This window comes from Agrilus planipennis, unplaced genomic scaffold, assembly GCF_000699045.2.
Source record: "Agrilus planipennis isolate EAB-ADULT unplaced genomic scaffold, Apla_2.0 scaffold6, whole genome shotgun sequence".
Taxonomy (NCBI): Eukaryota; Metazoa; Arthropoda; class Insecta; order Coleoptera; family Buprestidae; genus Agrilus; species Agrilus planipennis.
In genome coordinates this window covers 1,581,368-1,606,021 of record NW_020439302.1, presented here as the reverse complement: position 1 = coordinate 1,606,021, position 24,654 = coordinate 1,581,368, and the positions used below count along the sequence as shown (strand labels likewise).

Here is a 24,654-nt window from a genome sequence, read left to right as displayed (position 1 = left end):
TTAAGTGAGAAACTCTGTTCGTCTATTGTATCGGATATTGTTATGTAGAGGTAGTTCTGAATGTCATGAGCCTTGTTTTTCGATTACTTAAGTGAGAAACTCTGTTCGTCTATTGTATCGGATATTGTTATGTAGAGGTAGTTCTGAATGTCATGAGCCTTGTTTTTTGATTACTTAAGTGACAAAACTGTGTTCGTCTATTGTATTACAAATAATGCTTTAGTTAGAGAAAGATAGATATACAGAAATTGTAAGTAATTCAGTGTTCTACGTGAAAAGAGATTCACCAAATCATAAATAACACAGCTTAACCTAAACTTGGTAGAAAAATTGTAGTTCAATAATTTTTAAAAAGTTAAAATATAAATAAAGCACATCAATATATCGTAATATTATCGCACCTCCACCCTTTCCTATCTTGAGCTTATCTTCGCATTTCCCTAAAACTAGAACAACCCACACCCTTTAATATTTGCGAACAGTAGTCTAATCTAGGTTTACTTCTACCCCTCCTAACTCCCGTTCCTGTCTCTAATATGTCTCTGACTAGACCTTCATGCTTGAGAAGGTGTCCTACTAACCTATCTCGCCTATTTCTTATTGACTTCCAAAGAGTCCTCTGTTCTCCTATTATTTCTAATACCTCTTCATGTCTAACCTTCTCTATCTACGGTATCCTCAGCATTCGCCTGTAACACCACATTTCGACCGCTTCTAACCCTTTCCTTTCCGCAGCGCCAATCGTCCATGTTTCGCATCCGTACAACGCCGTGCTCCAAACATACACCTTTAACAATATTTTTCGAATTTTTAAATTAACCGTTCGCTAGCATAGAAGTGTCTTCTTTTTATAGAAGGCGATTCACCCTTGCGCTATCCTCTGCTTTATATAACTATTACACCTTCCGTCCTGACTTATCTGACTTCCTAAATACCTAAAGTCAGCCGCTTCTTGCAATCATTCGTCTCCTATCTTTACATTTACTTTTTTCTTCCCTTGCATACCAGTATTTTTCTTTAATTTTTATTTATTTTAATATGATACTGTTTTGTCAATACCCCCACCATTTTATTTATTATAATCGACAAAAAACAAACGTCTTGTGTAATTGAGAAACCAAAAACAACAGAAACTTTTAATTGTTGTTTTCATTTATTTCTGAAGTTTGTCGACTACTAGTTGAAAGCAGAGTGAATTAAAGCAAGTATGTTTTAGAAACCAGCTAACTTAAAAATAACTGATCATTTTATTAAGTAAACACTTCGAATTTTCTAAAAATATCTTATCTTAATCCACCCTGTGCATACTTCAATAAAAATCTCTTCAGCAGTCGGCAAGTGATAGAATTTCTATAGATAGAAACTTCGTGCCAAGATTGCTTACATAGCAAGCAAAGATCTTTCAAACTTTTAATGAAATCGTCCTCATTCTTACAGTCTTAGTGTTATTTGCTTCGCTTACAGTGCCAACGACATTTGTTTCACGATCTTTTCCTTGTAGACAGTGACACAATTGACAGATGCCTGAAACCTAATCAAACAATTTTCTTGCACAATCAACGCCTTTAAACCTTCAGCGACAAATCGCAAAAGTTGTTACAGAAAATCGAACAGTTCTCAAGCTTATTGTCAGAAAAGTGTCAATTATTGCTTTTAATTAAAGTCATTGGTATTTGTAGCTACAGATAACCCTTGTGCTTATTAAAATAACCCTTGTGCTTATTGAAAGGGGTTTGTTAAACAAAAGAAGTATCAGACAAGGGCAAGTTTGACCTCGTGTTCTGCATATTCGTCCTACAACAGTGAAATTCAGGATTTTCGACTTGGATCACCTTTATCACGGTGGAGTTTTTCAATAAAACTGATAATCTATTTTATTCTGATGATATCGAACACGAAATGTTGATATGATGCAAACCCAAAATCCTGAATTTCACTGTGAACAACATCAACATCTAAGGAATTGTTAAGTTCAACCACCTCACGAACTCAGACATATTAGAAGCAGAAACAGGCGTTAAGATGTAGACCTAGACTACATTACTGTTTGCAAATGGTTAAACATGTCTGTAGGTTCCTCATGATATCTTATGTTATCGAGAAGAAAATGTTGATCTAATGCAAAACCAAAATCCTAAATTCCACTGTAACCAACATCAACATCTAAGGAGTTCTCCAAAAGCTGACATTGTTAAGTTCAACCACCTCCAAGACTCAAACATATTAGAAGCAGAGACAGCGTTAATATGAAGGCCTAGACCACATTACTATTAGCAAATGCTTAAAGATGTCTATAGGTTCCCCATGATGTCTTATGTTATTGAGGACGAAATGTTGGTAAAATGCAAACTCAAAATCCTGAATTCCACTGTAAACAACATCAACACCTAAAGAGTTCTCCACAAGCTCAAATTGTTAAGTTGAACCACCTCCAGAACTGATGATACTGCATTGCAACAAAAAGCACAGTTTTGTCCCTTAACAATCTGATGTAAATTAATTATTTAAATAATTAATACAAATACAAATGTGTTAATTATTTAACGGATAAATAGACGAATCAATATTTTATAAGTTGACATCACAATCTCATAAAAGAAATTTCAAAAATCCAATGAATTCATTAAAAGAAATAAGCTATTAATATTTGAAATAATAATAAGATGATTAATCGTAAGTAAAAACACATTAACAAATTAGCAAAGGCAAATATGTTTGATAAGAACAAGTTATTAGATTTACGCCCTTTACAAGATGTTTCAATTGTATTTCTGGGATAATTTGACCATCGTTAAACTAATTATAAGTGCAATAAAAAATATCTACCCATTTTCCAAACATTAAATTTCACAAATCAGCAAGCAATAATTAATTAACTTTACTACAATACATCCACTTTTATACGTATACTTAAATTTTTATTTAATATAATGCATCACCTGCTGTAGTTTCTAATTTATTATTATTATTCTTGCTGCTGTAAATATCTAATGTACAAACAAACAAAATATAGTTTCAAAAGCATTACAATAATTTACCTTGCATTGTATTGTATTGCAAATTCGCTGGTTTATTATCCTTCTAGTTAAAGGCCGCGAGCGAAAGATTAATTTTTAAGTGTTGCACCATAATTATAATTTGCACTACACGCGTACTAACAACCACAATAATCCAACGTCAAACAATAACTGAATGTGGCAGGCTACAAAGCTCGGAAGGATTCGGAAAACGCCGAAACAACTACGAAGATTTTCCTTCAATATTACTGATCGTACGCCTACTCGTCCAATGATAAATAAATAAATAACCAAGAAATAATAGAAATACAGTAAGAAACAAAGAAAATGAAACAGCTCGTTTGTTATATATGTACACTATTATCTTTTGAAATATTTAGCCATTAGATTAGTAGCTGCTTTTGTTTTCCAATTTAATTTTATAACGCATTTACCCTTTGCTAAGAAGAATAAAAATGTCCTTTTCCGGTCATAATGAAAATTAAAATTTTATTTTCAAGAAAAATTGAATTTTTCATAGTCGGTTGTACTTGTAAAAGAAATAACATTAAATTTCTTTTTTTTAAGTGGTATGCCAGTGTAAAGAAAAGAAGCTTTAGTTGTAAAACCGTTGTGAAACAAATAGCAAGCACCCACATAAGGGTGGAAAGTGGGAAATTTTAATTTTCATTTGAGATGGTTCATGATTACAGCTAGTTCTTCCACCCTTGTGTCAACGAAAAGTAATTTTTAGGGTTCCATACGTCCGAATGAAAAACGGAACCCTTATACAATCACTCGTGCGTCTGTCTGTTCGTTTTTTAAGGGTTTTACAACTAAAACTTCCTTAGTGATTACTACCTATAAAATATTTGAAGGAAGTACTTTTGCGTTAAGTGTCTTCAGATTGTTTTTAGTATAAAAATTTAAAAATAACCTGAAATTTATGTTTTAACAATCAAATTTCATAGTGGAGCATATCTATAAATTCCAGCAAATAACAATGAATTGACTTCTTGTGAGTTATGTATCTACTACCTACAGTATTCGTACCAGTACTTAATAGCATTAAAAAACTATAAAAGCTTATCGTATATAGGTAGAAAGAAATACATTCGTTTGTAGGTAAAACGACTATTTTAGTATCGCAAAGGTTCTTTAGTTTTATTTGCTTAACAAAATCCTCATTTAACGCTACCGTGGTTTGTCCCATTCGCGAAAACTATTCCGAATCTTAATTACAAAACAGGGAAAGTAATGGGTTCCCAGCAAAAAGGACGTTTTGTTACAACCAATGTCTCTTCGAATTTAATTTTCAGAAAACTGCTACTAAACTATTACGAAGAACAAGAAGGTATTACTTATAGGAGCTTGTTGTATAAATAAGTAATAAACAATTAAAAATCGTAACATCAAAGCGAATTGATTCCACCATCATATTTTACAGCATTTCTTACCCCTAATAGATGTGACGGAAGGTGTCGGATAGTTTGTTTAGCAACCGGAAACTGAGATCTGCTGTTTAAAAACGCGAAATTTTTAGGTGTTCTAACAGTTTATCGCCTGTAATATATTTATGTGAAGGGCGATAGTCAAACAGATAGCACCATCAGATTTTACAACATTTTTTACCCCTAATAGATATAACGGAAGGTATGAGATAGTTTGTTTAGCTAACGGAAACTTAAATGCGCTGTTTAAAAACGCGAAATTTTCAGGTGTTTATCGCCGTAACATATTTATGTGAAGGATGACGATCTATCTACACTCACTTGTATTTTATTGCCTACTTGCTCATCTTATTTCGACTTAACTATATCATCATCATCTAAAATTTGACATACATACATCAACAACAAAAAAAGAGACACCTTTTCTTTAAGACAAAAGGTATCTCTTTTTTTTTGTTGTTGATGTATAAGTACCTACGATATACCTATTCACCTAAATTTTTAGATGACGAACGACCTCTTTAGAGCTTATAGTTCCCTTAGGGACAATAAAATTTGAGTAGCTTGCGAGAAGTTATGAAACTAATTGACGATTAATTAGCCCATTTAATTTGCATCTCCATCTTTATGGCTCGCATTTTCGCAACGGTCCCGTTGCGTTGGCAGAGTACAGAAATTCCTTTTGCCGTATAAAATAGGGAAGAGGGAAGGAAAACGTGCAATTTTCTCCCGGAGGCTTCTACCGATTGCGAAATACCTAATACCTAAGTATAATTTATTTTAATTTCCTTCGGCAAAATTGATTCAGGAAATCATTATTATTGAAATAAGCAGGATACTTATGGGTATACATATTTGAAATAGTTATTAATTTTATTGCAAAAAATTAAAAGTATTAAACATACATTTAATTGCAATATATTTTTCACTAGATAGAGCACTGAAAAGTGCATCTATTCTTAAGAATGTTTAACATTATCAGCGCGCCTTAGGCATTGCATTGCCATCTAGCGGATATTTACTGCTACTGAAGTATTTTCAACGTTAGACTAGAACTTACTCTACATTTAGAAGTTTGTCTAACGTCCTCATCCCGTGATTCTTTTGCTTACATTCAATTAATTACAGACAACAAAAAGAGTATTATTTTGAATATATTTACACAGTACCATTTGATGTAAAAATTTATTAAAAATCAATTACTGTTGTCTATTAAATCACTAATTTATTCCATCTAATCATCGCCTGTCTTAAACAGAACCAGCTTCATTTATCGTATACATACATACATACATACATAATATTTTGTGGATAATTTTATTTTATGGTGTAGTTTCAAACGGTTTCTGGATTCAAAATGTGTTTTTGTTTTTTGGAGGCACTACCAATTGTATTGACATTCAATTTAGAAAATGAATTGGGCATTCGTTTAATATTTATTGAATGAGGTATAGTTTTTGTACCTGCCGAAATTTTTATCGGATCGGTTTTAGTCATTTTAAAGTGTATGGCTAAATGAGTAAAATCCATCTCTAAAGCCAGACAATAGATATTAACATGGATTCTGTTCAAATAGATTAAACTTAATGGCGGCTCCCATTTTTAATGCTCATGTTAATTAACTAATTTACGGCATACTGTTGAAGTATTTGTTAAAAGTTCGTTAAATGTAAATGAAATTTTAGCACATAATATACTTATATATTATACCTAGATATTACTGTTGAATATTACCTTTAACTAGAAAAATCATATTGATTGCAACATTCGAGAAACAATTTTCATGTCCTTTAAAAGGTAGATCGTAAATTATTTCTTAAATCATTTTATTAAAGGAATTTTTGTTTGTAGAGGTAGGTACTCGAGGTGCCTCTTAGAGGTATATTGTCATTGATTTTCCGGATAAAAGAGGACGCGGTTAAAAAAAAAACGAAAATTATGCGCTTAAAAGGATGGAAAAAGGCGACCAAAAAGTTAGAAAAACATCGCCGTCTCCCTTTCAGTTTCCGCTTTGTGCGGCAATGCAAGATTAATAAAGTCTTTGTTAAAGCTTCTCCTCTGTAAATTCGGACGTCTGACGGCGACTCATTAATAATTTTTTTTACGGCCTTTTAGAAAAGGAGCCGGTGCGAATGTAGTCATTAAAAGTTTCTCTAAGCGTGCCTAATTTTGCCTTTTTTACGTTAGTGCCAAAGAAAAAAGTTGTTCACAACTAACGGACTCTAAATTGCTCGGCAACGGCTCGCTGTCGTAATTAAATAACGATTTGAATACGAAAAGGCACCTTCTCAAAGGGATAAAACAGCTTTAGCCTCTCAGTAAAACTCACAACTATTAATAATTATCAATAAATCAATTATTAATGTGAAATCGACTTAATTTCACCCTACTACCTTAAGTAAATGCAGAAAAATTTGTTGCTGCTGTCTCACCCTCGCCGGGAATCGAACCCGCGGACACCTGGTTTTACGCACCAGTACTCTTAGCACTAAGCTACGAAAGGTGACATCAATAAGCACAACAAAACGCACTTTTGATGAGTTGTCGTTGAAGCGGGCATGTCACTTCACCATGGGAATATCAATAAGGGGAGACAGAGACATGTCCCTCTATTATCCTAATCATTTAAATGTTTCCTGTTTTACTATGTATAAAAGAATCATTCCTATTAGATAATCACCAGTTTCGGTAAGACTCTTGACATGCCCCTAAGACTAAATTGTTCCTTAAATTTCTCCTTTTCCCAAAGTACCAACCTATTCAACTAGCGTAACAGAACGAAGACAATTTTACGTGAAGAGTTTTCAGAGAACCTCTAAAGATAAAATTAAATTTGTTCCCGAAGAACAACAGAATAAATTATGACGACAAATTTGTCTACGCCACTTGAATTTTCATCGTTTACTGCTGACATTTATTTAAAGTTTTCTTTTAATTAGTAGGTAAACTTTACTTATAAAACAGCAATTACGGCGGTAACGTTCAAAAAACTGCCTCACTGAGAAAACGTCACAAAGATGAAGATCACTCAGCTCGTCTACTTTGACCTGGCAAAAGATTAAAAGGAAAACCAGGAGTGGCAACTTCAAAACAGACTGCTAATCATGTTACACTCCCCTTTATCCATTTCTGTTTTCGTTGCTTTTTTATTATAATTTCTTTTTTTCATAACCTAAACAAACATTAAACTTAAAAATAATTGCATTCTGTTTTCATGTTTTCATACAGCAGGAATCGTGTGGACTCATCTGTATTCACATTGGGCTCGCGCGTACTCTCATATGACATATACAGTCCATTTCAATTTGTTAGAATTGTGACCTTGAAGAAATCTGCGCGAAGATAGAAAGAATACACACGAGGCGTGAGCAAGACAGACATAATTGGAACAAGCTTGAACGAGCAGAGCTCTCGATGGGCGGTCTCAGGAGTACTAGACGAAAATGTTTAGCAATTTCTTAATGTATATAAATTAACAATAGAAAACAAAGCAAAAGTTTTATAGGTGTGTAGAGCGTTAAGTTATTTCACTTGTTATTATTTTTGGCTAAATATGCTTTTAAATAGCATATTCTTAAATTTTAACGAGACACTAAATAATTTTGCAAATGGTACTGTACACTTTTGTCTAGTTCTCGCTCGATGATCGGTGGAGAAATGAGCTCCGCAGACAAATATGATTGAATTAGGAAATATGCTACGGCGCATCCTAATAAAAGGAAGGGGCATATCTCTAACTTCCTGAAACGAACAGTACACTGTCTGTCGCATAATGAGTACACTTTGAGTATAACGTATCATTTCCGGTTTGACGTATCGGTTCGAGTATTGTAAGGATTTCTTATGGACACTTAATGTTATTTTACGATTTTAACCTCAAAAATACGCCTGTCAGCAAGTAAGACATCTTCGTTTATAAACGATAGAATTGCTTTCATTTTGATAACCGACTTTATTAAAATGCAAGACTAGAGAGAACTTTATCTAAGAGTTTTTAGGCGGTTCGTTGGAAGCTGTCAAACATTTTGAATTATCTTCCAAAACGTTTTCCATATTTTCCCTTACCTAATTAATCCTGATTGTTAAATTACTTCGCAAACTCGAAAATATGAAGACGAACACAAGTGAAAGCATTTCGGAGAAGAAACACAGTTGCCGCACCTGCCTTTGAATTAAATCTGACCCTTAAGGATTAAAGATAATCTCAATTATCATAAAAAGCTTATTGTCAAGGGGTATGGGTAGGTACGTGTTACGAACCGAAGCAGAAACTTTATAATATGGTGGGTTTAGTCTCGGTCTGGTCCTTTTTCAAACTATAAATTCGTTCTCGGAATTTCGCCGAGGTTAAATTCATTCCTTCGGAGAAATTGATTCAATAAAACCCACTTGGAAGTTTTTTATCTAAGAGGTTAAAGTTGTTTGTTCACTTTAATAGCACTTTAACTTTAGACTTGGGGCATTACATCGAAAATTCCGAACGTACCTTTTAAGGTGGTTGGCGTTACAGGGTGCGGGCAAACAGTACCAGCAAAAAGCGTCTCTGTGTAAGGATAAAAAGATAACAGTTTAAAATAACATTATGGTACTTTTCGATTAGAGTGCGCGTGTATTATTAACATTAAAATCTTTCTATTACATCTCTGTCACCTTTTCCTACCTAAAAAAGAAATTAACGTATGAAAAAAAATGTTGTATTAGCCGAGCACAGATACCGGGCCCGTTTGTATGGCAGTTGGCCGTCGATACCAATGGGCCATTTCCGCTTCTTGAGACTTCTTGCATGTTTACAGAATGCGACGCCATTTGTCATCTAGTGCAGAATTGTAAAATGTATAAAAATAATAAATCCGCTGTATAGACGATTAAAATAACAACATTCTTTGAAGTTTTATAAAGCAATTTCAGTTATTTTCATGTCAAAACTTAACATAGGTACCAACGTAACGTGTTCATGTTCATGTTTTCTACTTTAAATCTGTGTTTTGAAGTGGCACAATAGCAATATGTCAATAACAAATGCGATTTCGTTTGTTCGTCAATTCACATATGTATGTTTCATTTCAGACTGATATGTTGAGACTCAGCATGCTACTGAGTTGCATTTTTATGACGAATACAGCGCTAAACGACAGGTCGTACCGAACGATATCGTTTGGAAAAAGGGAGATAGCCGACGACTTCGACAAGTACGCGGTCACATGCTACATCTGCGTAAACGTCTCTGATAATGTCATCTGCAACAGATTTGCAATAGACAGGCCTTGTAAACCAGGTAAGCTCATACAATTTTCCTCTTTATTGTTCTCGTCTGATGTATAACTTTACAGAAATACAATACGCGACTTTCTGTGTTAAAATATAGGAATATTGAATATAATCGTGGGGGTAGGTAGGTAGGGGGCAAGGAGAGTAGTGTCACCTCTTGTAAACTCCATGCCCCCTCCTCTAGAAAAGGCTTCTACGAGTCACAAGGTTTTCATAGCTTTTAAATCTTTGGTTTTTGATCAAATTATTAAAACAAAACACCACTTCACTCAAATTAGTAAATTGTTAATATTGGCGTTTTACTGTTTGATAAATGAAACATTATTAATCCAATAAATCGCGCTGATGTAACATATTATCATGTGTTGAAACACGTTTATAAACTATGCCAGTATTTCAGAACTACCTACGTATTTACTAGAAAGATACGTATCATTAGGCAAAATACACCATTTATATATCCATGAAATTATGTATATATAGCGATTTAGTTTTTGGATGTTCGATTTATCCGCCTACGTTTCGTTGAACGTGAAATTTCCACGAGGAAAATAAATATTAGATATCTACATTGATGCTGAAGTGACAAAATGTGTCAGTCAGCAAAATGTTTCAATTAGTTCAAATTAATAAAAGATATCGCATTCAGTTCGATCATGTATACATGTGTATGTATGTGTACCGCGTTTATTAACTAATTTATTGAATTGTTTATTTAGACTACCAGATTCGTTTTATAAACGAACAATGTGAAAACAGTTCATGAATTAGTTTATTTCTGAAATTTTGCAAATAGAGAATTAAGGCACAAGTGGATTTACAACAAAAACATCTTCTTAACGAATACCATTTGGATTTTTCGAAAACATACATGTAGCTTTCTGGAGTGGAATATTTTTAAAATTTATTTGAAAATTTAATTTACCCTTTACTTTAACTTAACCTAAAGTATTTTTGAAATGAAACTTCTTTACGCACGGTAGGGTAAGTTCGTTTCATGCGAGTTACTATGTAACGAAATCATGCAACGGATGTCGCCCCTCTACTCGGCCACGTAGTCGAGTTCGTAGTGGGGATCGTTTGAGCCGTGAGCGCGCTTCAAATCAACGTTCGTTACAGGCAACTCCGGCATGTATAGCGTAGCCCTAAAAAATGTATGAATGTATTTGTGTATGTGTGTCTACAGTCTACAGTCGAAACGACACCACTAACGCCAATTCCTTAACCCCTATCCCAGTATGTTTGTGTGTTTGAAGAAGTTTCACTTCAGTACTGTGTTGTATAATTACACGTTGTATTTTTATATGCTGCATAATAAGAGTAGGTTAAGTTAGGGTTTAAGAAGATTCGGCATTTTTTTTAACGAATTTCAAAACTTAAAAAAGCATGATGATGATGATGATGAGGATGATTTTCAATCCATGTTAATTATTATTTGTAACCAGGTAACTTTTAGTTGTTCTTATTCTTCTTTTGTTTTGGTCGAATTTAATTTGAAATACCTCCAATTTGTATCCGTTTAGCTAAAATTTAAATGTACGGGTTACGTCCTTGAGAGGGTCTATATTGATATTGTTCGGAAATAGTGAATGATCCCACATCATTATTAACCAACTTAGAGCCATCTGACAGAGGCGACACCAATTTATTTCAAGGGAAGCGTCGGCATTGATTGTTCGACTTAGAGGACGAAGAAAACAGTGATGTATTAAGGCTCATTTGTTGTCTAGAAGGTCTTTATCACTATCTTCATTGTTTCTGCTTCATATTCTACACATTGTAAACTTTTTCTACTTTTTCCTATTATCCTAGACAGAAGAAAAGACGAAGAATGATAGTTCCAGAAAACTTTTTAAACGTTTAAGAATGCAGTTGTTCTTATTCTTCTTTGCTGCTAAAACGGATGTTTATAAACAATTAAAAGAACCGGACCTGAAACACGAACCGTTTCAGTGTAGCTAAGTATTGGACAAATGGAATTCTTCAACTTAAATGTAGCTACTTCTTGTCTAAGTGTAGACTACTCAGAAATATGTGAGGTGCTTGTGTTACACAGAAAGTGGTTCAGGTAACTCTCTCGTACGCCTTGAAATCACGAATAGTGTTTTCTCAAAATATTTGTTTTAACAAAGCGAATGAAGCTCGATATAAAACACTACATACAGACTTTATTTACAAATGAATTATTAACTATGAAATAACGGATTAGAACTACAGGCACAACGAATAAAATACGAATTCAAGACCCAAGTTGCCAATTCACGCACAGGGCCGGCTTTGGATTAGAAATGATTGCAATTTTCCTTAACAACGCTGCTGAGCGATTGTTTATTGTAACTCCAATACTCTGAACTTATCTCTGTTACACCCTATACTGTAAAAGTGACGATCAAGACTCATGTCATTTTAAAGTACTGTTTTTTTTTTTTTAATTATATTCAGGTAATAAGATCTTTGCGCTTTGGATACTGCAAAGCACTGCTGAAAACAAACATGTGTAATAAAAAAATTCTTTGCATTGTTTTCGTTTTCATCTAATCCTGTACCTCGGGAAACAAACCGAACAAGAATAAAGCAATTTTAATGCGGAAAATAAGTGAATATGTGGAATATTCTAGACTCATAAAGTTTTATTCAAATACCAACTGCATCAAGAATCGCTATAGAAACAGGCTCACCTAATACGTATACAGTACATAGTACTAGATACTTATATATTTCAACCGGAAACTGCAGTATTTTCTAATTCATTACCACAACTAATTTATTGTAACCAAGTCCTTTAAGCCGATAATCTTGAAAAATACATTGTGTTGGTTTAGAATTTATGCACAGTTCTTCCATAAACATTTTCCGATAAAACTTTTATGAAATTTCTACTAATTAGGAGGTGGATTACAGATAATATTTAGTTTTTTAGCAAATAATAAAGGATAAATAAGTAGGTTCCATTTCTAATAAATCAATGAAGAGGTATTAGAAAGAATAGGAGAACAGAGGATTCTATGGAAGTCAATAAGAAATAGACGAGATAGATTGGTAGGACACCTTTTCAGGCATGAAGGTCTAGTCAGAGACATATTATAGGCAGAAACAGGAATTAGGAGAGGTAGAGGTAGACCAAGATTAAATTACTGTTCGCAAATAGTTAAGGGTGTGAGTTGTTCTAAGTTTTAGGAAAATTAGCGCAGGATAGGAAAGAGTGGAGGTGCGTTTCCAACCAGTCCTTGGACTGACAACCTTATGATGATGCTACAAATCGAACCTTAATAATAACCCCAGGTAATGCCAAAACGTTTTTTTTTTCAAGAAGCATTATATCATCGAAATAATCGGTTCCATCAGTAGCTAATGGATGATGATGGTGTTGATACAATAACGAAAAGTCTGGCAGATCCTTACATCTGTTAGAAAAAAACGTGTCGGTACTTTTTTATCCTTTAGGTAGCAATATCATCTGTTCATCCTGATGATGTCCTGCCATCAGACATTTACCCAGCAGCATCGCCTATAGAGGCTTAGACCATTGCTTATCATTCGGGAGGACATCGGTTAGATCCGAGTCAGTCTGCCCGCGTCCAAGTTTTTCTATTGTTTGCTTGGATACCAATATATGTATAACTGAAATAATCATCTAAATATAAGCGATATTCCGTTTCTACGTAGTTCGTCGATTATATTTGTTAAAAATATGAATTTTGGGATGATCGATTTCATGTAATCTAAAAGTGTTATTTGAATTTCCCTTATTTCTACCTGCGTAGGTACATATTTATAGACTCATTTTGTTGTCCTTAAAGTGAAGATACAATAAACAAGCAAACAAAGTTAAATTCATTATACGAACGTTTGTTAAATCTGTCAACGATAAGATTAAAGCATTAAGACAATATGCCTGACGAGGTTGAAGGTTGAGTATCACTTTATATTTAAACGAGTCGTAGCAGCCGTCGCTAAATTATCAATTAAATAATTTATAATAAGGGAAGCAGGGAAATTCATCGCACTCGGTAATAACCCGTCGCTTTGTGAGACTGCGACTGTTCACTGCTGTCTCTTGTTTAATTATTATCTTTATCTGAGAGTCAGGACGTTCATTTTCACATTATTGTTTACTTTGATCTCGTTGAACAACGCGAGTCGACTGTAAGAGACAATGGAAATTTAGATGTAATTAAAATAACTCAGAAGTTGTGCGATGCCTTGCAAACGGAGAATTTAGATTATAACTTTTGCGACTCTCTAAAAGAGCTGTTGACTGTATTTCAGATGTTATTTCAATTACTTACTTCTACAGACAACCAAAGCAAAAAAGAAATTTAAACTATTCTCTTTATCTCTTAACAAATGCTCCTCCTCTACATAATTGTATTGCAAAAGATAAAATATAAGCAGCAGTGGATTCAGTACGAAATTCTAAGAAATTTTCATCTTTGCAGTTTTCTTGACGGACGCATAGTTGCGGAGCTGTCAACAATTAAAGATGAACCAATTAGATCGTGCTATTTTTGCTGCATACGGAAGCCAGCCAATAGGCGGGCGCTGACAGTTTAGTTTGCAGCAAACAAAAGACTTTCTGATTGGTTGATTTTTAACCGTTAATTACTCCATAACTATAAATCGTATCACAAAACTGTAAAGGGAAATAATTCTTAGATTTACACGAAGAATTGAATGGTATTTGTTACATCTTTATCTGGAACGTTTTAAAAACTCAAATTGCAGCTTCTAATAGAAAACAAAATTAAATTTAAACATGATTTAGAGTTAGGGATACTACATTCATTTCAAGACGTAAGTAGCAGTTACAGAAGCCAAATGTTATTAACTGTTAGTCGTTCTGTTTGTTTTCGTCGTAAATTTAAACAGGACCGTGTATTATTATTTAAAGTTGGCGTGGAAAATATATTAGCGTATGAATGTATTTAGGGGCTCGAACCTCGAACACTTCCAGTTAGTAGCGTTTTGGCAGAGATTCTCGCAACCGAATGAACACCAAAAAGCGGTCGTTGCATTCAACTAATTCGACTAAAAGGATTGCGGGATTCGCGACTCAAAAATTACGGGATTATAAATTTTAAATTCCGCGCACACATCGCGATATAATTTGAAACGGATTTTAACACAAGACTGAGCAACCAATTAAATTTAAAGTCGGCTGCTATATCTACGGATAAGCTATCGAGTAGGTAACGGTACGTAGCGTCCGTTTCTCTTGTTCTAAAATGGTTTCATTTCCGTTACGTATGTACATACCTACGTCCGTTGGGATCACCGTGTAATAAAATACAGTAGGCAGGGTCGTCACGCGTCACCTTCCTATATTAGAGTAAATACTATAACAGTCAAATGAAACAGATGATTAAAATTATTGTTCACTAACCGAATCACTGAAATTGATGAAAGATAAATACTTAAATACAAATTCAGAAGAAAAAATAATTGAAATCGGCCTGGAATTGAACCTAGGTCCGTCCCTGTGGCATCAAGAAACAATTATATCAATGAACAAGATAAATACTTAAATACAAATTCAGAAGAAAAAATAATTGAAATCGGCCTGGGATTGAACCTAGGTCCGTCCCTGTGGCATCAAGAAACAATTATATCAATGAACAAGATAAATACTTAAATACAAATTCAGAAGAAAAAATAATTGAAATCGGCCTGGGATTGAACCTAGGTCCGTCCCTGTGGCATCAAGAAACAATTATATCAATGAACAAGATAAATACTTAAATACAAATTCAGAAGAAAAAATAATTGAAATCGGCCTGGGATTGAACCTAGGTCCGTCCCTGTGGCATCAAGAAACAATTATATCAATGAACAAGATAAATACTTAAATACAAATTCAGAAGAAAAAATAATTGAAATCGGCCTGGGATTGAACCTAGGTCCGTCCCTGTGGCATCAAGAAACAATTATATCAATGAACAAGATAAATACTTAAATACAAATTCAGAAGAAAAAATAATTGAAATCGGCCTGGGATTGAACCTAGGTCCGTCCCTGTGGCATCAAGAAACAATTATATCAATGAACAAGATAAATACTTAAATACAAATTCAGAAGAAAAAATAATTGAAATCGGCCTGGGATTGAACCTAGGTCCGTCCCTGTGGCATCAAGAAACAATTATATCAATGAACAAGATAAATACTTAAATACAAATTCAGAAGAAAAAATAATTGAAATCGGCCTGGGATTGAACCTAGGTCCGTCCCTGTGGCATCAAGAAACAATTATATCAATGAACAAGATAAATACTTAAATACAAATTCAGAAGAAAAAATAATTGAAATCGGCCTGGGATTGAACCTAGGTCCGTCCCTGTGGCATCAAGAAACAATTATATCAATGAACAAGATAAATACTTAAATACAAATTCAGAAGAAAAAATAATTGAAATCGGCCTGGGATTGAACCTAGGTCCGTCCCTGTGGCATCAAGAAACAATTATATCAATGAACAAGATAAATACTTAAATACAAATTCAGAAGAAAAAATAATTGAAATCGGCCTGGGATTGAACCTAGGTCCGTCCCTGTGGCATCAAGAAACAATTATATCAATGAACAAGATAAATACTTAAATACAAATTCAGAAGAAAAAATAATTGAAATCGGCCTGGGATTGAACCTAGGTCCGTCCCTGTGGCATCAAGAAACAATTATATCAATGAACAAGATAAATACTTAAATACAAATTCAGAAGAAAAAATAATTGAAATCGGCCTGGGATTGAACCTAGGTCCGTCCCTGTGGCATCAAGAAACAATTATATCAATGAACAAGATAAATACTTAAATACAAATTCAGAAGAAAAAATAATTGAAATCGGCCTGGGATTGAACCTAGGTCCGTCCCTGTGGCATCAAGAAACAATTATATCAATGAACAAGATAAATACTTAAATACAAATTCAGAAGAAAAAATAATTGAAATCGGCCTGGGATTGAACCTAGGTCCGTCCCTGTGGCATCAAGAAACAATTATATCAATGAACAAGATAAATACTTAAATACAAATTCAGAAGAAAAAATAATTGAAATCGGCCTGGGATTGAACCTAGGTCCGTCCCTGTGGCATCAAGAAACAATTATATCAATGAACAAGATAAATACTTAAATACAAATTCAGAAGAAAAAATAATTGAAATCGGCCTGGGATTGAACCTAGGTCCGTCCCTGTGGCATCAAGAAACAATTATATCAATGAACAAGATAAATACTTAAATACAAATTCAGAAGAAAAAATAATTGAAATCGGCCTGGGATTGAACCTAGGTCCGTCCCTGTGGCATCAAGAGGCCGTTATATCAATGAACCGGCTAAAGATTCAAAAAAATTAGTTAAAGGATTAAAACCATTACAAGTTTTAAATTGTAGTACTAAACTATCAGACGAATTAGCAAAAAATGCTGATTTCACAATGAAATATTTTGATTATTGCTTTTTTATTTAAAAATTATCAATTTATTATGAATAACAACTGCTTAATATCAGGAAGATTTTTCACAATTTTTCTGTTATAAAGTAAACAGTCGGTATCCTTTCCAACGTCCCGCTCCGTTTTTTTGAAAATACTTAAAATCTAACATGGTGGACGTTTCTAAGATGGCGAACAATTGTTTTAGTTGTAAATTGTTTGATATACTTATATAGGCATGCCAAAAATCAAAATGTGCCAAATAAATTTAGAGAAATTGATTTGTTCGTTGTTCAAAATGATTCCATCAGAGGGTCCATTTTCAACCAATAACTTATGTAAGTTATAGAAGGGGCTTAGTAGGCTACGCCCAAAGTGAGTTAGTAACTGGTGGGGAAGACAGAAATTCAGTTCCCCTCCAGTACCTTCATCGGTTTATGCCATTGGTACAAGCGACAACCAATGACTTGAGCTTTACTACAGATACTAATTTTTCGAGTTATTAAACCTTTATTAATCGTCCAGAAGCTTTTTTTTTAAATAATTTTAAAATTAAGTAAGTCTTTAGATTTTTCCATTTGCATGGTTAAATATAAACCTGTAAAGTCGTTTCAATTTTGTCTTTTTTATTCTTTTATTTCTTTGTCCTAATTAAAGGGAAAGTTCGCAGAAGTCAAAGTGACAAAGAACTGACAACTTCAGACTTTTTAAAGGGTTAAAATGTGTTCCAGAAAGTTTCCTTGTTTTTATGCTCAAATCGTTTCGGCTCATCATCATTGTATATCACAAGCCCACATTGTAAAGATTATTTCACTGAATTAGTATAAACTTTAGAAATCCAATAAAAAAATATGCCTACATAGGCATATTTAAAATCTATTAGTTTATAAAACTCTATTGGTCGAAGATTTCTACATGTCTACATATCTCTTAGAAGTATTGTAACTCAATCCCAATAACAGGCGAGTCAAAACAAAAGCAGGACCGCCTCTTGCGCACCTGAAGGTTCATGCCATTCTAAACTACCTTTACATAACTCGATTGATGAGTACAGCTGGACAAATTTTTGTTAAATAAAGGTCCTCACAACGTTTAGGCTGTGACCTCATAAATGTCACTGACTAATTTGGAAAAACGACAAAAAAAGGACGAATAAAGGAAAATAACTACCTACTCGGAAATCCAGAGAAAAATAAAACTGATTTGAGCCGCTAAGATTAGTACCAAGTGAAGCCTGCTCTATTTACCCTTAAATTAGATTATTTTCGGGTTCACTAGATAGTGGTAATGGCGGTTTAAATGAACCAGAATAATTTCATTCTATTCAGCTTTTATCCTTCTAGTGTATGTTTGCTGCATTTGTGAGTTCTTTTGGACGGTTTCTTTAAATTATTTAAACGTACATAATACTTATCGAGTATAAAATTAAGTAGATGTATATAGATATAATTTCAAATAAAGAAGTTATTGAAAATATTGAAATTAAACAGTACAATTACCTAGTAAATGTTTCACGAATTTGTAACTCGCAATCATGTTGTTTTGTTACACATCTGCTTCTTCTGGTTTAGTGAAGATAACGAAGCTTTGTGACACTTTTATTACCTGATTAGTTTGAGCCATCCTAAAGTTTTATTATAGCTTATTAACAGTTTTGAATAACGTCGAAAATAAATAATTTATTTGCATTTAAAGTAATGATGAAATTAAGCAGAAGTTCTGCACACAAACTATAGGGTTGTTCGGAAAGTTATTTCGTTTTTTTTTATGGAAATGAAAGACAGTTTTCGTATAATAAACAAATACTTTATTAAATTATATATTGACCGTTCTGGTCCAACACCTTTTGCCATCTTTCTGGTAGTAGCATAATTCCACGCTCATAAAATTTTTGGTCTTTGCTGGCAAAAAACTGATCGAGGAGGTTTTTGACCTCCTCATTTGAGGTGAAGGTTTTACCGTCTAAAAAATTTTGGAGTGACCGGAACAAATAATAATCCGATGGTGCCAGGTCTGGAGAATATGGTGGGTGTAGCATTGTATCCCATTCAAGCTGTAAAAGCTTTTGGCGAGTGACCAAACTTGTGTGAGGTCTCGCGTTGTCTTGGTGAAACACTACACCTTTCCTGTTGATTAGTTCTGACCTTTTCTGTTGAAGTGCATCATTCAGTTTGTCCAGCTGATGACAGTAGACTTCCGAATTAATCGTTGTGTTATCCGGTAAAAGCTAAAAAAAAACGATTCCTTTAAAATCCCACCAAACAGACAGCATCACCTTTTTTTGGTGAATATCGGCTTTGGAAATGGTTTGAGCCGGTTCATCTTTTTTGCTCCATGACCTCTTGCGTTTGACGTTGTTGTATACAACCCATTTTTCGTCCCCAGTGATGATGCGCTTCAAAAACGGATCATTTTCGTGACGTTTGAGAAGCGAATCGCAGACGTCAATGCGGCGACACAGATTTCTCTCTGTGAGAACATGGGGAACCCATACATCGAGCTTCGAGGATAATCCCAGGCCTTTCAAGTGGTCATAAACTGTTGAATTTGATAAATTTAACCTCAATCCGATCTCACGTGTTGTTATTCGCCGGTTCACATCAACTAATGCCTTTATCGCGTCTTTATCAGCTTCAACCGGCCTTCCCGAACGTGGTGCATCTTCGACATCAAAATTGCCGGATCGAAATTTAGCGAACCAGTTCTGGCACTGGCGTACTGTCAACACACCTTCTCCATACACATCAGTCAATTTCTTTCTGGCTTGAACAGCATTTTTACCCTTTCTGTAGTAAAACAGTAAGATATGTCGAAAATGCTGCTTATCGCTCTCCATATTTAAAAGGGCACCAACCAAAAACTACTGCGTAGAATTAATTGGAATTTTTCACACACAAGCCTTGCTATATGAGCTCTCAAAGCATATAAAAATTATACGGCTTAAATGTGAAGTTGGGTGCAAAAGAATACAATTAAATTCTCTGTCGGGAAAAAACGATATGACTTTCCGAACAACCCTATAGCTGCGTCGAATGCAGCTCACACGTCTGTCTAAATTCGCAATTTTAAGTTAGCAAATGATGTAGTAGCGGCCCTGTTCAATAATTAATTTAAAAAAGTTTTCTGGGAACCCTACAGCAGTTATACATCAGCCGCCCCCGATTCGAAATAGAAAGTTTCAAAATCAATGTTAAGCGAATAGGAAACGTTATTACCAACTATTCTATCCGAGCTGTTGAAATATGGGGTGCCAAATAAAAACAAGAGCGATAATTCGTAGGGATGAAGGGAAGCGACAGGATTAGGACGTTTTTGCTACGATTGTGATTATTTGCCACTAAAGCAACCCTAGTTTCAAGATGGTTTTTGTCACCAATTTCCGTTTCCTGGTTTGTTTACGAACGGTTACATATGTATGTGAGAGACGTCGCTGAATAATGGAGAATGAGCAAAACCTAAAATATGAATCGCTTCTTCATCATATCTACCCCTAAATGCCCACCTAATGTTTTTATGAAGAATTGCCTACGTATTCATCTTCAGTATGTAAGAAAACACGTTAAAGTGAAAAGCGATCGAAGAAACACACTCTTTCATTCGAAAAGGCTATAGATAAACATAAACNAATGTTCTCGTAATAGTAAAAATTTGAAAAATACAAGTCACACAAGCATGAGCCGTGTGGCCTGTCGCCCCGCACTCTTTTTTAATGAACGTAGCATGTTGAGATCTTTAACTTGATATATGCCGCATGTATCTACAATTTGCCATAATTGGCGAAAAAAAACAAAAAATTACCGATTTTAATGATTCTTGTTTTATTGAATACTAGCGACCCGTCCCAGCTTCGCAAGAGTGCAATGCTGATACTTAATATACTATTGAATGTCTTTATATACAACTTTTTTTTTTGTCATTAGGTAATACAAACCGGCCCCCCGGCCGGTACCGTCGCAACCGCATGTCCCTGCATTTTAAATCTCTAATATCTTCGAAAATATTCATTTAAATTACATGCTGTAAAGAGCATATTGACCTATATTAAATACACAATGTATTTAAAAGTACTTAATTGGATAAGGATTCATGCTGTATTGCCTACAATCGCTTCGTAAATAAGTTATTATTTCTCATAAAAAGTAAAGGATAAAAATGGTTATTGTGGGTTATCCCTAAGAGATAGACATATACCATCACGGACTTTTTTGTAAGCCCTTTTAAGATATACAATTGTAGTACATTAATTTGATCTATCTCGTAGGGTTCAGCCAGTGTTTGCAATGTAAGTGCAAAAAATGTGTTTATTTACGACATCACATTAGAAACCTCTAAAATTATCAGTGTTTCCTTAGTATATTATGCATGTATTATACATATAAACCTTCCTCTTGAATCACTCTATCTTTTAAAAAAAACCGCATCAAAATCCGTTGCGTAGTTTTAAAGATCTAATCATACATAGGGACAAACAGCGGGAAGCGACTTTGTTTTATACTATATAGTGATTACATTGCTGGTCAGAACTCCTACTTTCTAATAATATTCTGTGTAAAATACATTTAAACATCCGTCAAGTAAAAAAGATGGTCACCATTCTGGTTCTTCAATAATTAATTTAATTTAATAACTGGTTGAATTAATTAATTTCTATTTATTTTAGGAGAAACGTTCTGTCATAGCCTCCACATAATGGATTCGAAAGGTACGACTGTGCTGGTCAACAAAAAATGCACGACTGATAGGGAGTGTTCGAGAACCAAAGTTGGCTGTGTTGAAGTTGATAATCAAACTGTAAGTGCTCAATAATATCTATTAATATATGAATTTGAAAAGTCAAATAACAATAAGTTTTGAGGGTAGCACACACTTTTACCGCTCTGTTCAATATTACAAATTCTGACTTTGTTAGGTCGTAATTTATAAGTTCTACTTGCTATTAAGTTCAACCAGTAAGTGGAAATAGCGTAGTGAACGCCATCTGCTGAGATTTGCTACTTTTTGTTTCGTTTATATTCAGTATCTAAAGTCCTTTCAAAATTAACAAGTCGATATTCTAAATTAGAAAGAATATTGTTGAACATTATTAACGAGTCCCACAATGAGTAGCGGATCTCCATAGATGGCGTTTATTACGTTTTCTAAACTTATTGTCACCGTTGCTTGTAAAATTAATGTATGCAAGGTTTTAAGTACAATTAATTTGAAAAATATGTACCTATAGGTTGATTTGTTTATCACAAGATATAACCAACTAAACCAGCATTATTAGCTAACCTATAAAATAGTCCATTTTGTTTCTCGTTCCTGTTCAATTTCTCCGACTGTAGTTTATCTAAAGTATGAAAGGACGATTTAAATGAAGAATTGTAACGGAGAGTACCTAAGCGAACGAAGTTTCTTATAAAAGTTTTGTAATAAAACTAGTCTATAATATAAAGAGGTTCTTTATGAGATAGAGGAACTAAGCCCGTCACTTTTTGTTATTTTCAAATGGGAAATGACTTTATCATAAAGACGTTGATAGATTTTCCGTTTCTAAAGCCGTTCGTGATGAAATATTTTCAATTTTGTTTTTCATATCTTTCCTCAATCTAATAACAAAATAACTTTTTAGCGTTAATACAATTGCCATTCTCTCTTTTAATGTCAAAGGGGCCAGCCAATTATTTTCGGGGAATAAAACATTTCAAATACAACCGAAACTTATATTTAATTGACTCGAAAGGGAGACATGTTTATGGAGTATACATTCAACAATATATTTATCTAAATAGCAACGTTTAAATTTGTGGAAAGTACCAAATACGTATCGCGATTTTGAGTTCAGTTATTAAACCTCATTAGTTAGACGGTCTTAATAATTTATTGGAAAATGTTTCACTCCCATCAGTCAGTAATTCTGGTGGGCGGGCACTCCCTCCTGAAAGGGGGAAGAGGGCGTAATCGGGTGAGAAAGATGAGACGAATGAAATGAAGACAGAAGAGAATGAAAGATTATCTGTGGATCTAAGAAAACCACAGAAAAACTTGTAGATGGACCCAGAATCGAACCAGCGTCCTCCCAAATACTAAACAATGAACTAAACCTCTAGGTCATGCCGCTCGATAATAAATAAATTATTGACCTAACCGAAAATGCTTCTAAAGAGCATGTTGATGTAATATCTAAATAAAGATAGTGCATCGCCATCTGTAGGGTATTGGTGGCTACTGAAGTCGATTCAGTCAGACACGATTTAAAATTCCGACAAAAATATTTTTCAGTTTCTTATTACTTGACGTTTCAAACGATATTCCCCTTAAAGGAAAATAAGTTACCACCACGCAGTGCTATGCAAATGCTAACTCAGTGTTAGTATTAGGTCGATCGGATGCTAATACCGGGTTAATGTTTTGTTGCAGATGTGCGTCTCTTGTTGCGACCAGAACTACTGTAACGTCAACATACCCACAAACAACAGTAACGCCATCTTCGATGACAAAATAACGAAAATGCGGATGCATGCCAAGAATTTGTTTCGGGAACGGGAGAAGGCGCTCACTACAACAATAAGGGAGGCAAGTGGTGCCAAAAGGACTGATATATTAGGCATAAATCAATGTACTTTATCGCTCTTAGCCTCGTTAAGCTACTTGTTTCGGTTCTCTTAGTTCCCGATACATTCCCATCCTCTTTACCCCTAACCCTCCCGCTTCCTACGTACACTACTCTTATCCAATGTCTCTCGTCTTGTTTCTCATAATATCTTTCTATAAGAGCGTCTAAATCGATTCTTTGCCAAAGCGATAAACGACAGATATCAAATGGAAAAAATTATAGGTTATGGCACCTGTGCTACGTCCGGTTCTGCCCGGAACTAAAATTTTATTGACAACATCCTGTACCCAGCATATTATTATTATTATTAATATAACTATAATTCAAATCTAAAATCAAATAAGAATTACTTTGTACGAATTTACATATTCCAAGATAATCAAATGAGCTTTGGAAAGCTTTCGAAAATAATGGGAAAACTTAATTCGTAAAATATAACGATTATAATATTATAGTGTACAATTTCTCTTACAAATGGAGAGTGCACACTTTATATCTATCAAAGTAGCCAAGTTCAATCAATTTAGATAAACTTTTTATATCAATTCAGTATGCAAAATTAGACGAAGGTAGGTACATTTAATTTAATTATCTATATCAAAAGAATTTTCACTAAACTGCCATCCAATTAAAATTTTATTTTTACGGAAACTACGCCACTGGAATTCACATAAGTTTTCCAGATTTTCCTATAGACAAAATATAAGCTAATCAAAAACTTCACCTGCATACCATCTAAAGTTGTATTTTTGGGGCTTTTTCTTTTTTTTGGTACTATATAGGCATAATGTGACTTAGTTACTGCATTTTGTATACACACGGACTGAAATTCATCATGTACTAGACACATTTAAAAATTATTTATTACATCAACACTATATTTTATGATTATTTACAAAAATGGCAGAAAT

The 24,654-nt window shown here is 34.0% G+C and overlaps 1 protein-coding gene across 1 annotated transcript in view; it reads left to right on the top strand.

Annotated features, from left to right (window-relative positions):
• Positions 1-24,305, top strand: part of LOC108732815 — a 69,186-nt gene extending 44,881 nt beyond the window's left edge. The window contains exons 2-4 of the mRNA XM_018463784.1: positions 9,515-9,722; positions 21,806-21,936; positions 23,548-24,305. Of these exons, the coding sequence (XP_018319286.1) occupies positions 9,521-9,722; positions 21,806-21,936; positions 23,548-23,796 (582 nt within the window). The 5' untranslated portion in view covers positions 9,515-9,520 and the 3' untranslated portion in view covers positions 23,797-24,305. The remainder of the gene's footprint in view (positions 1-9,514; positions 9,723-21,805; positions 21,937-23,547) is intronic.
• Positions 24,306-24,654: the final 349 nt, after the last annotated feature.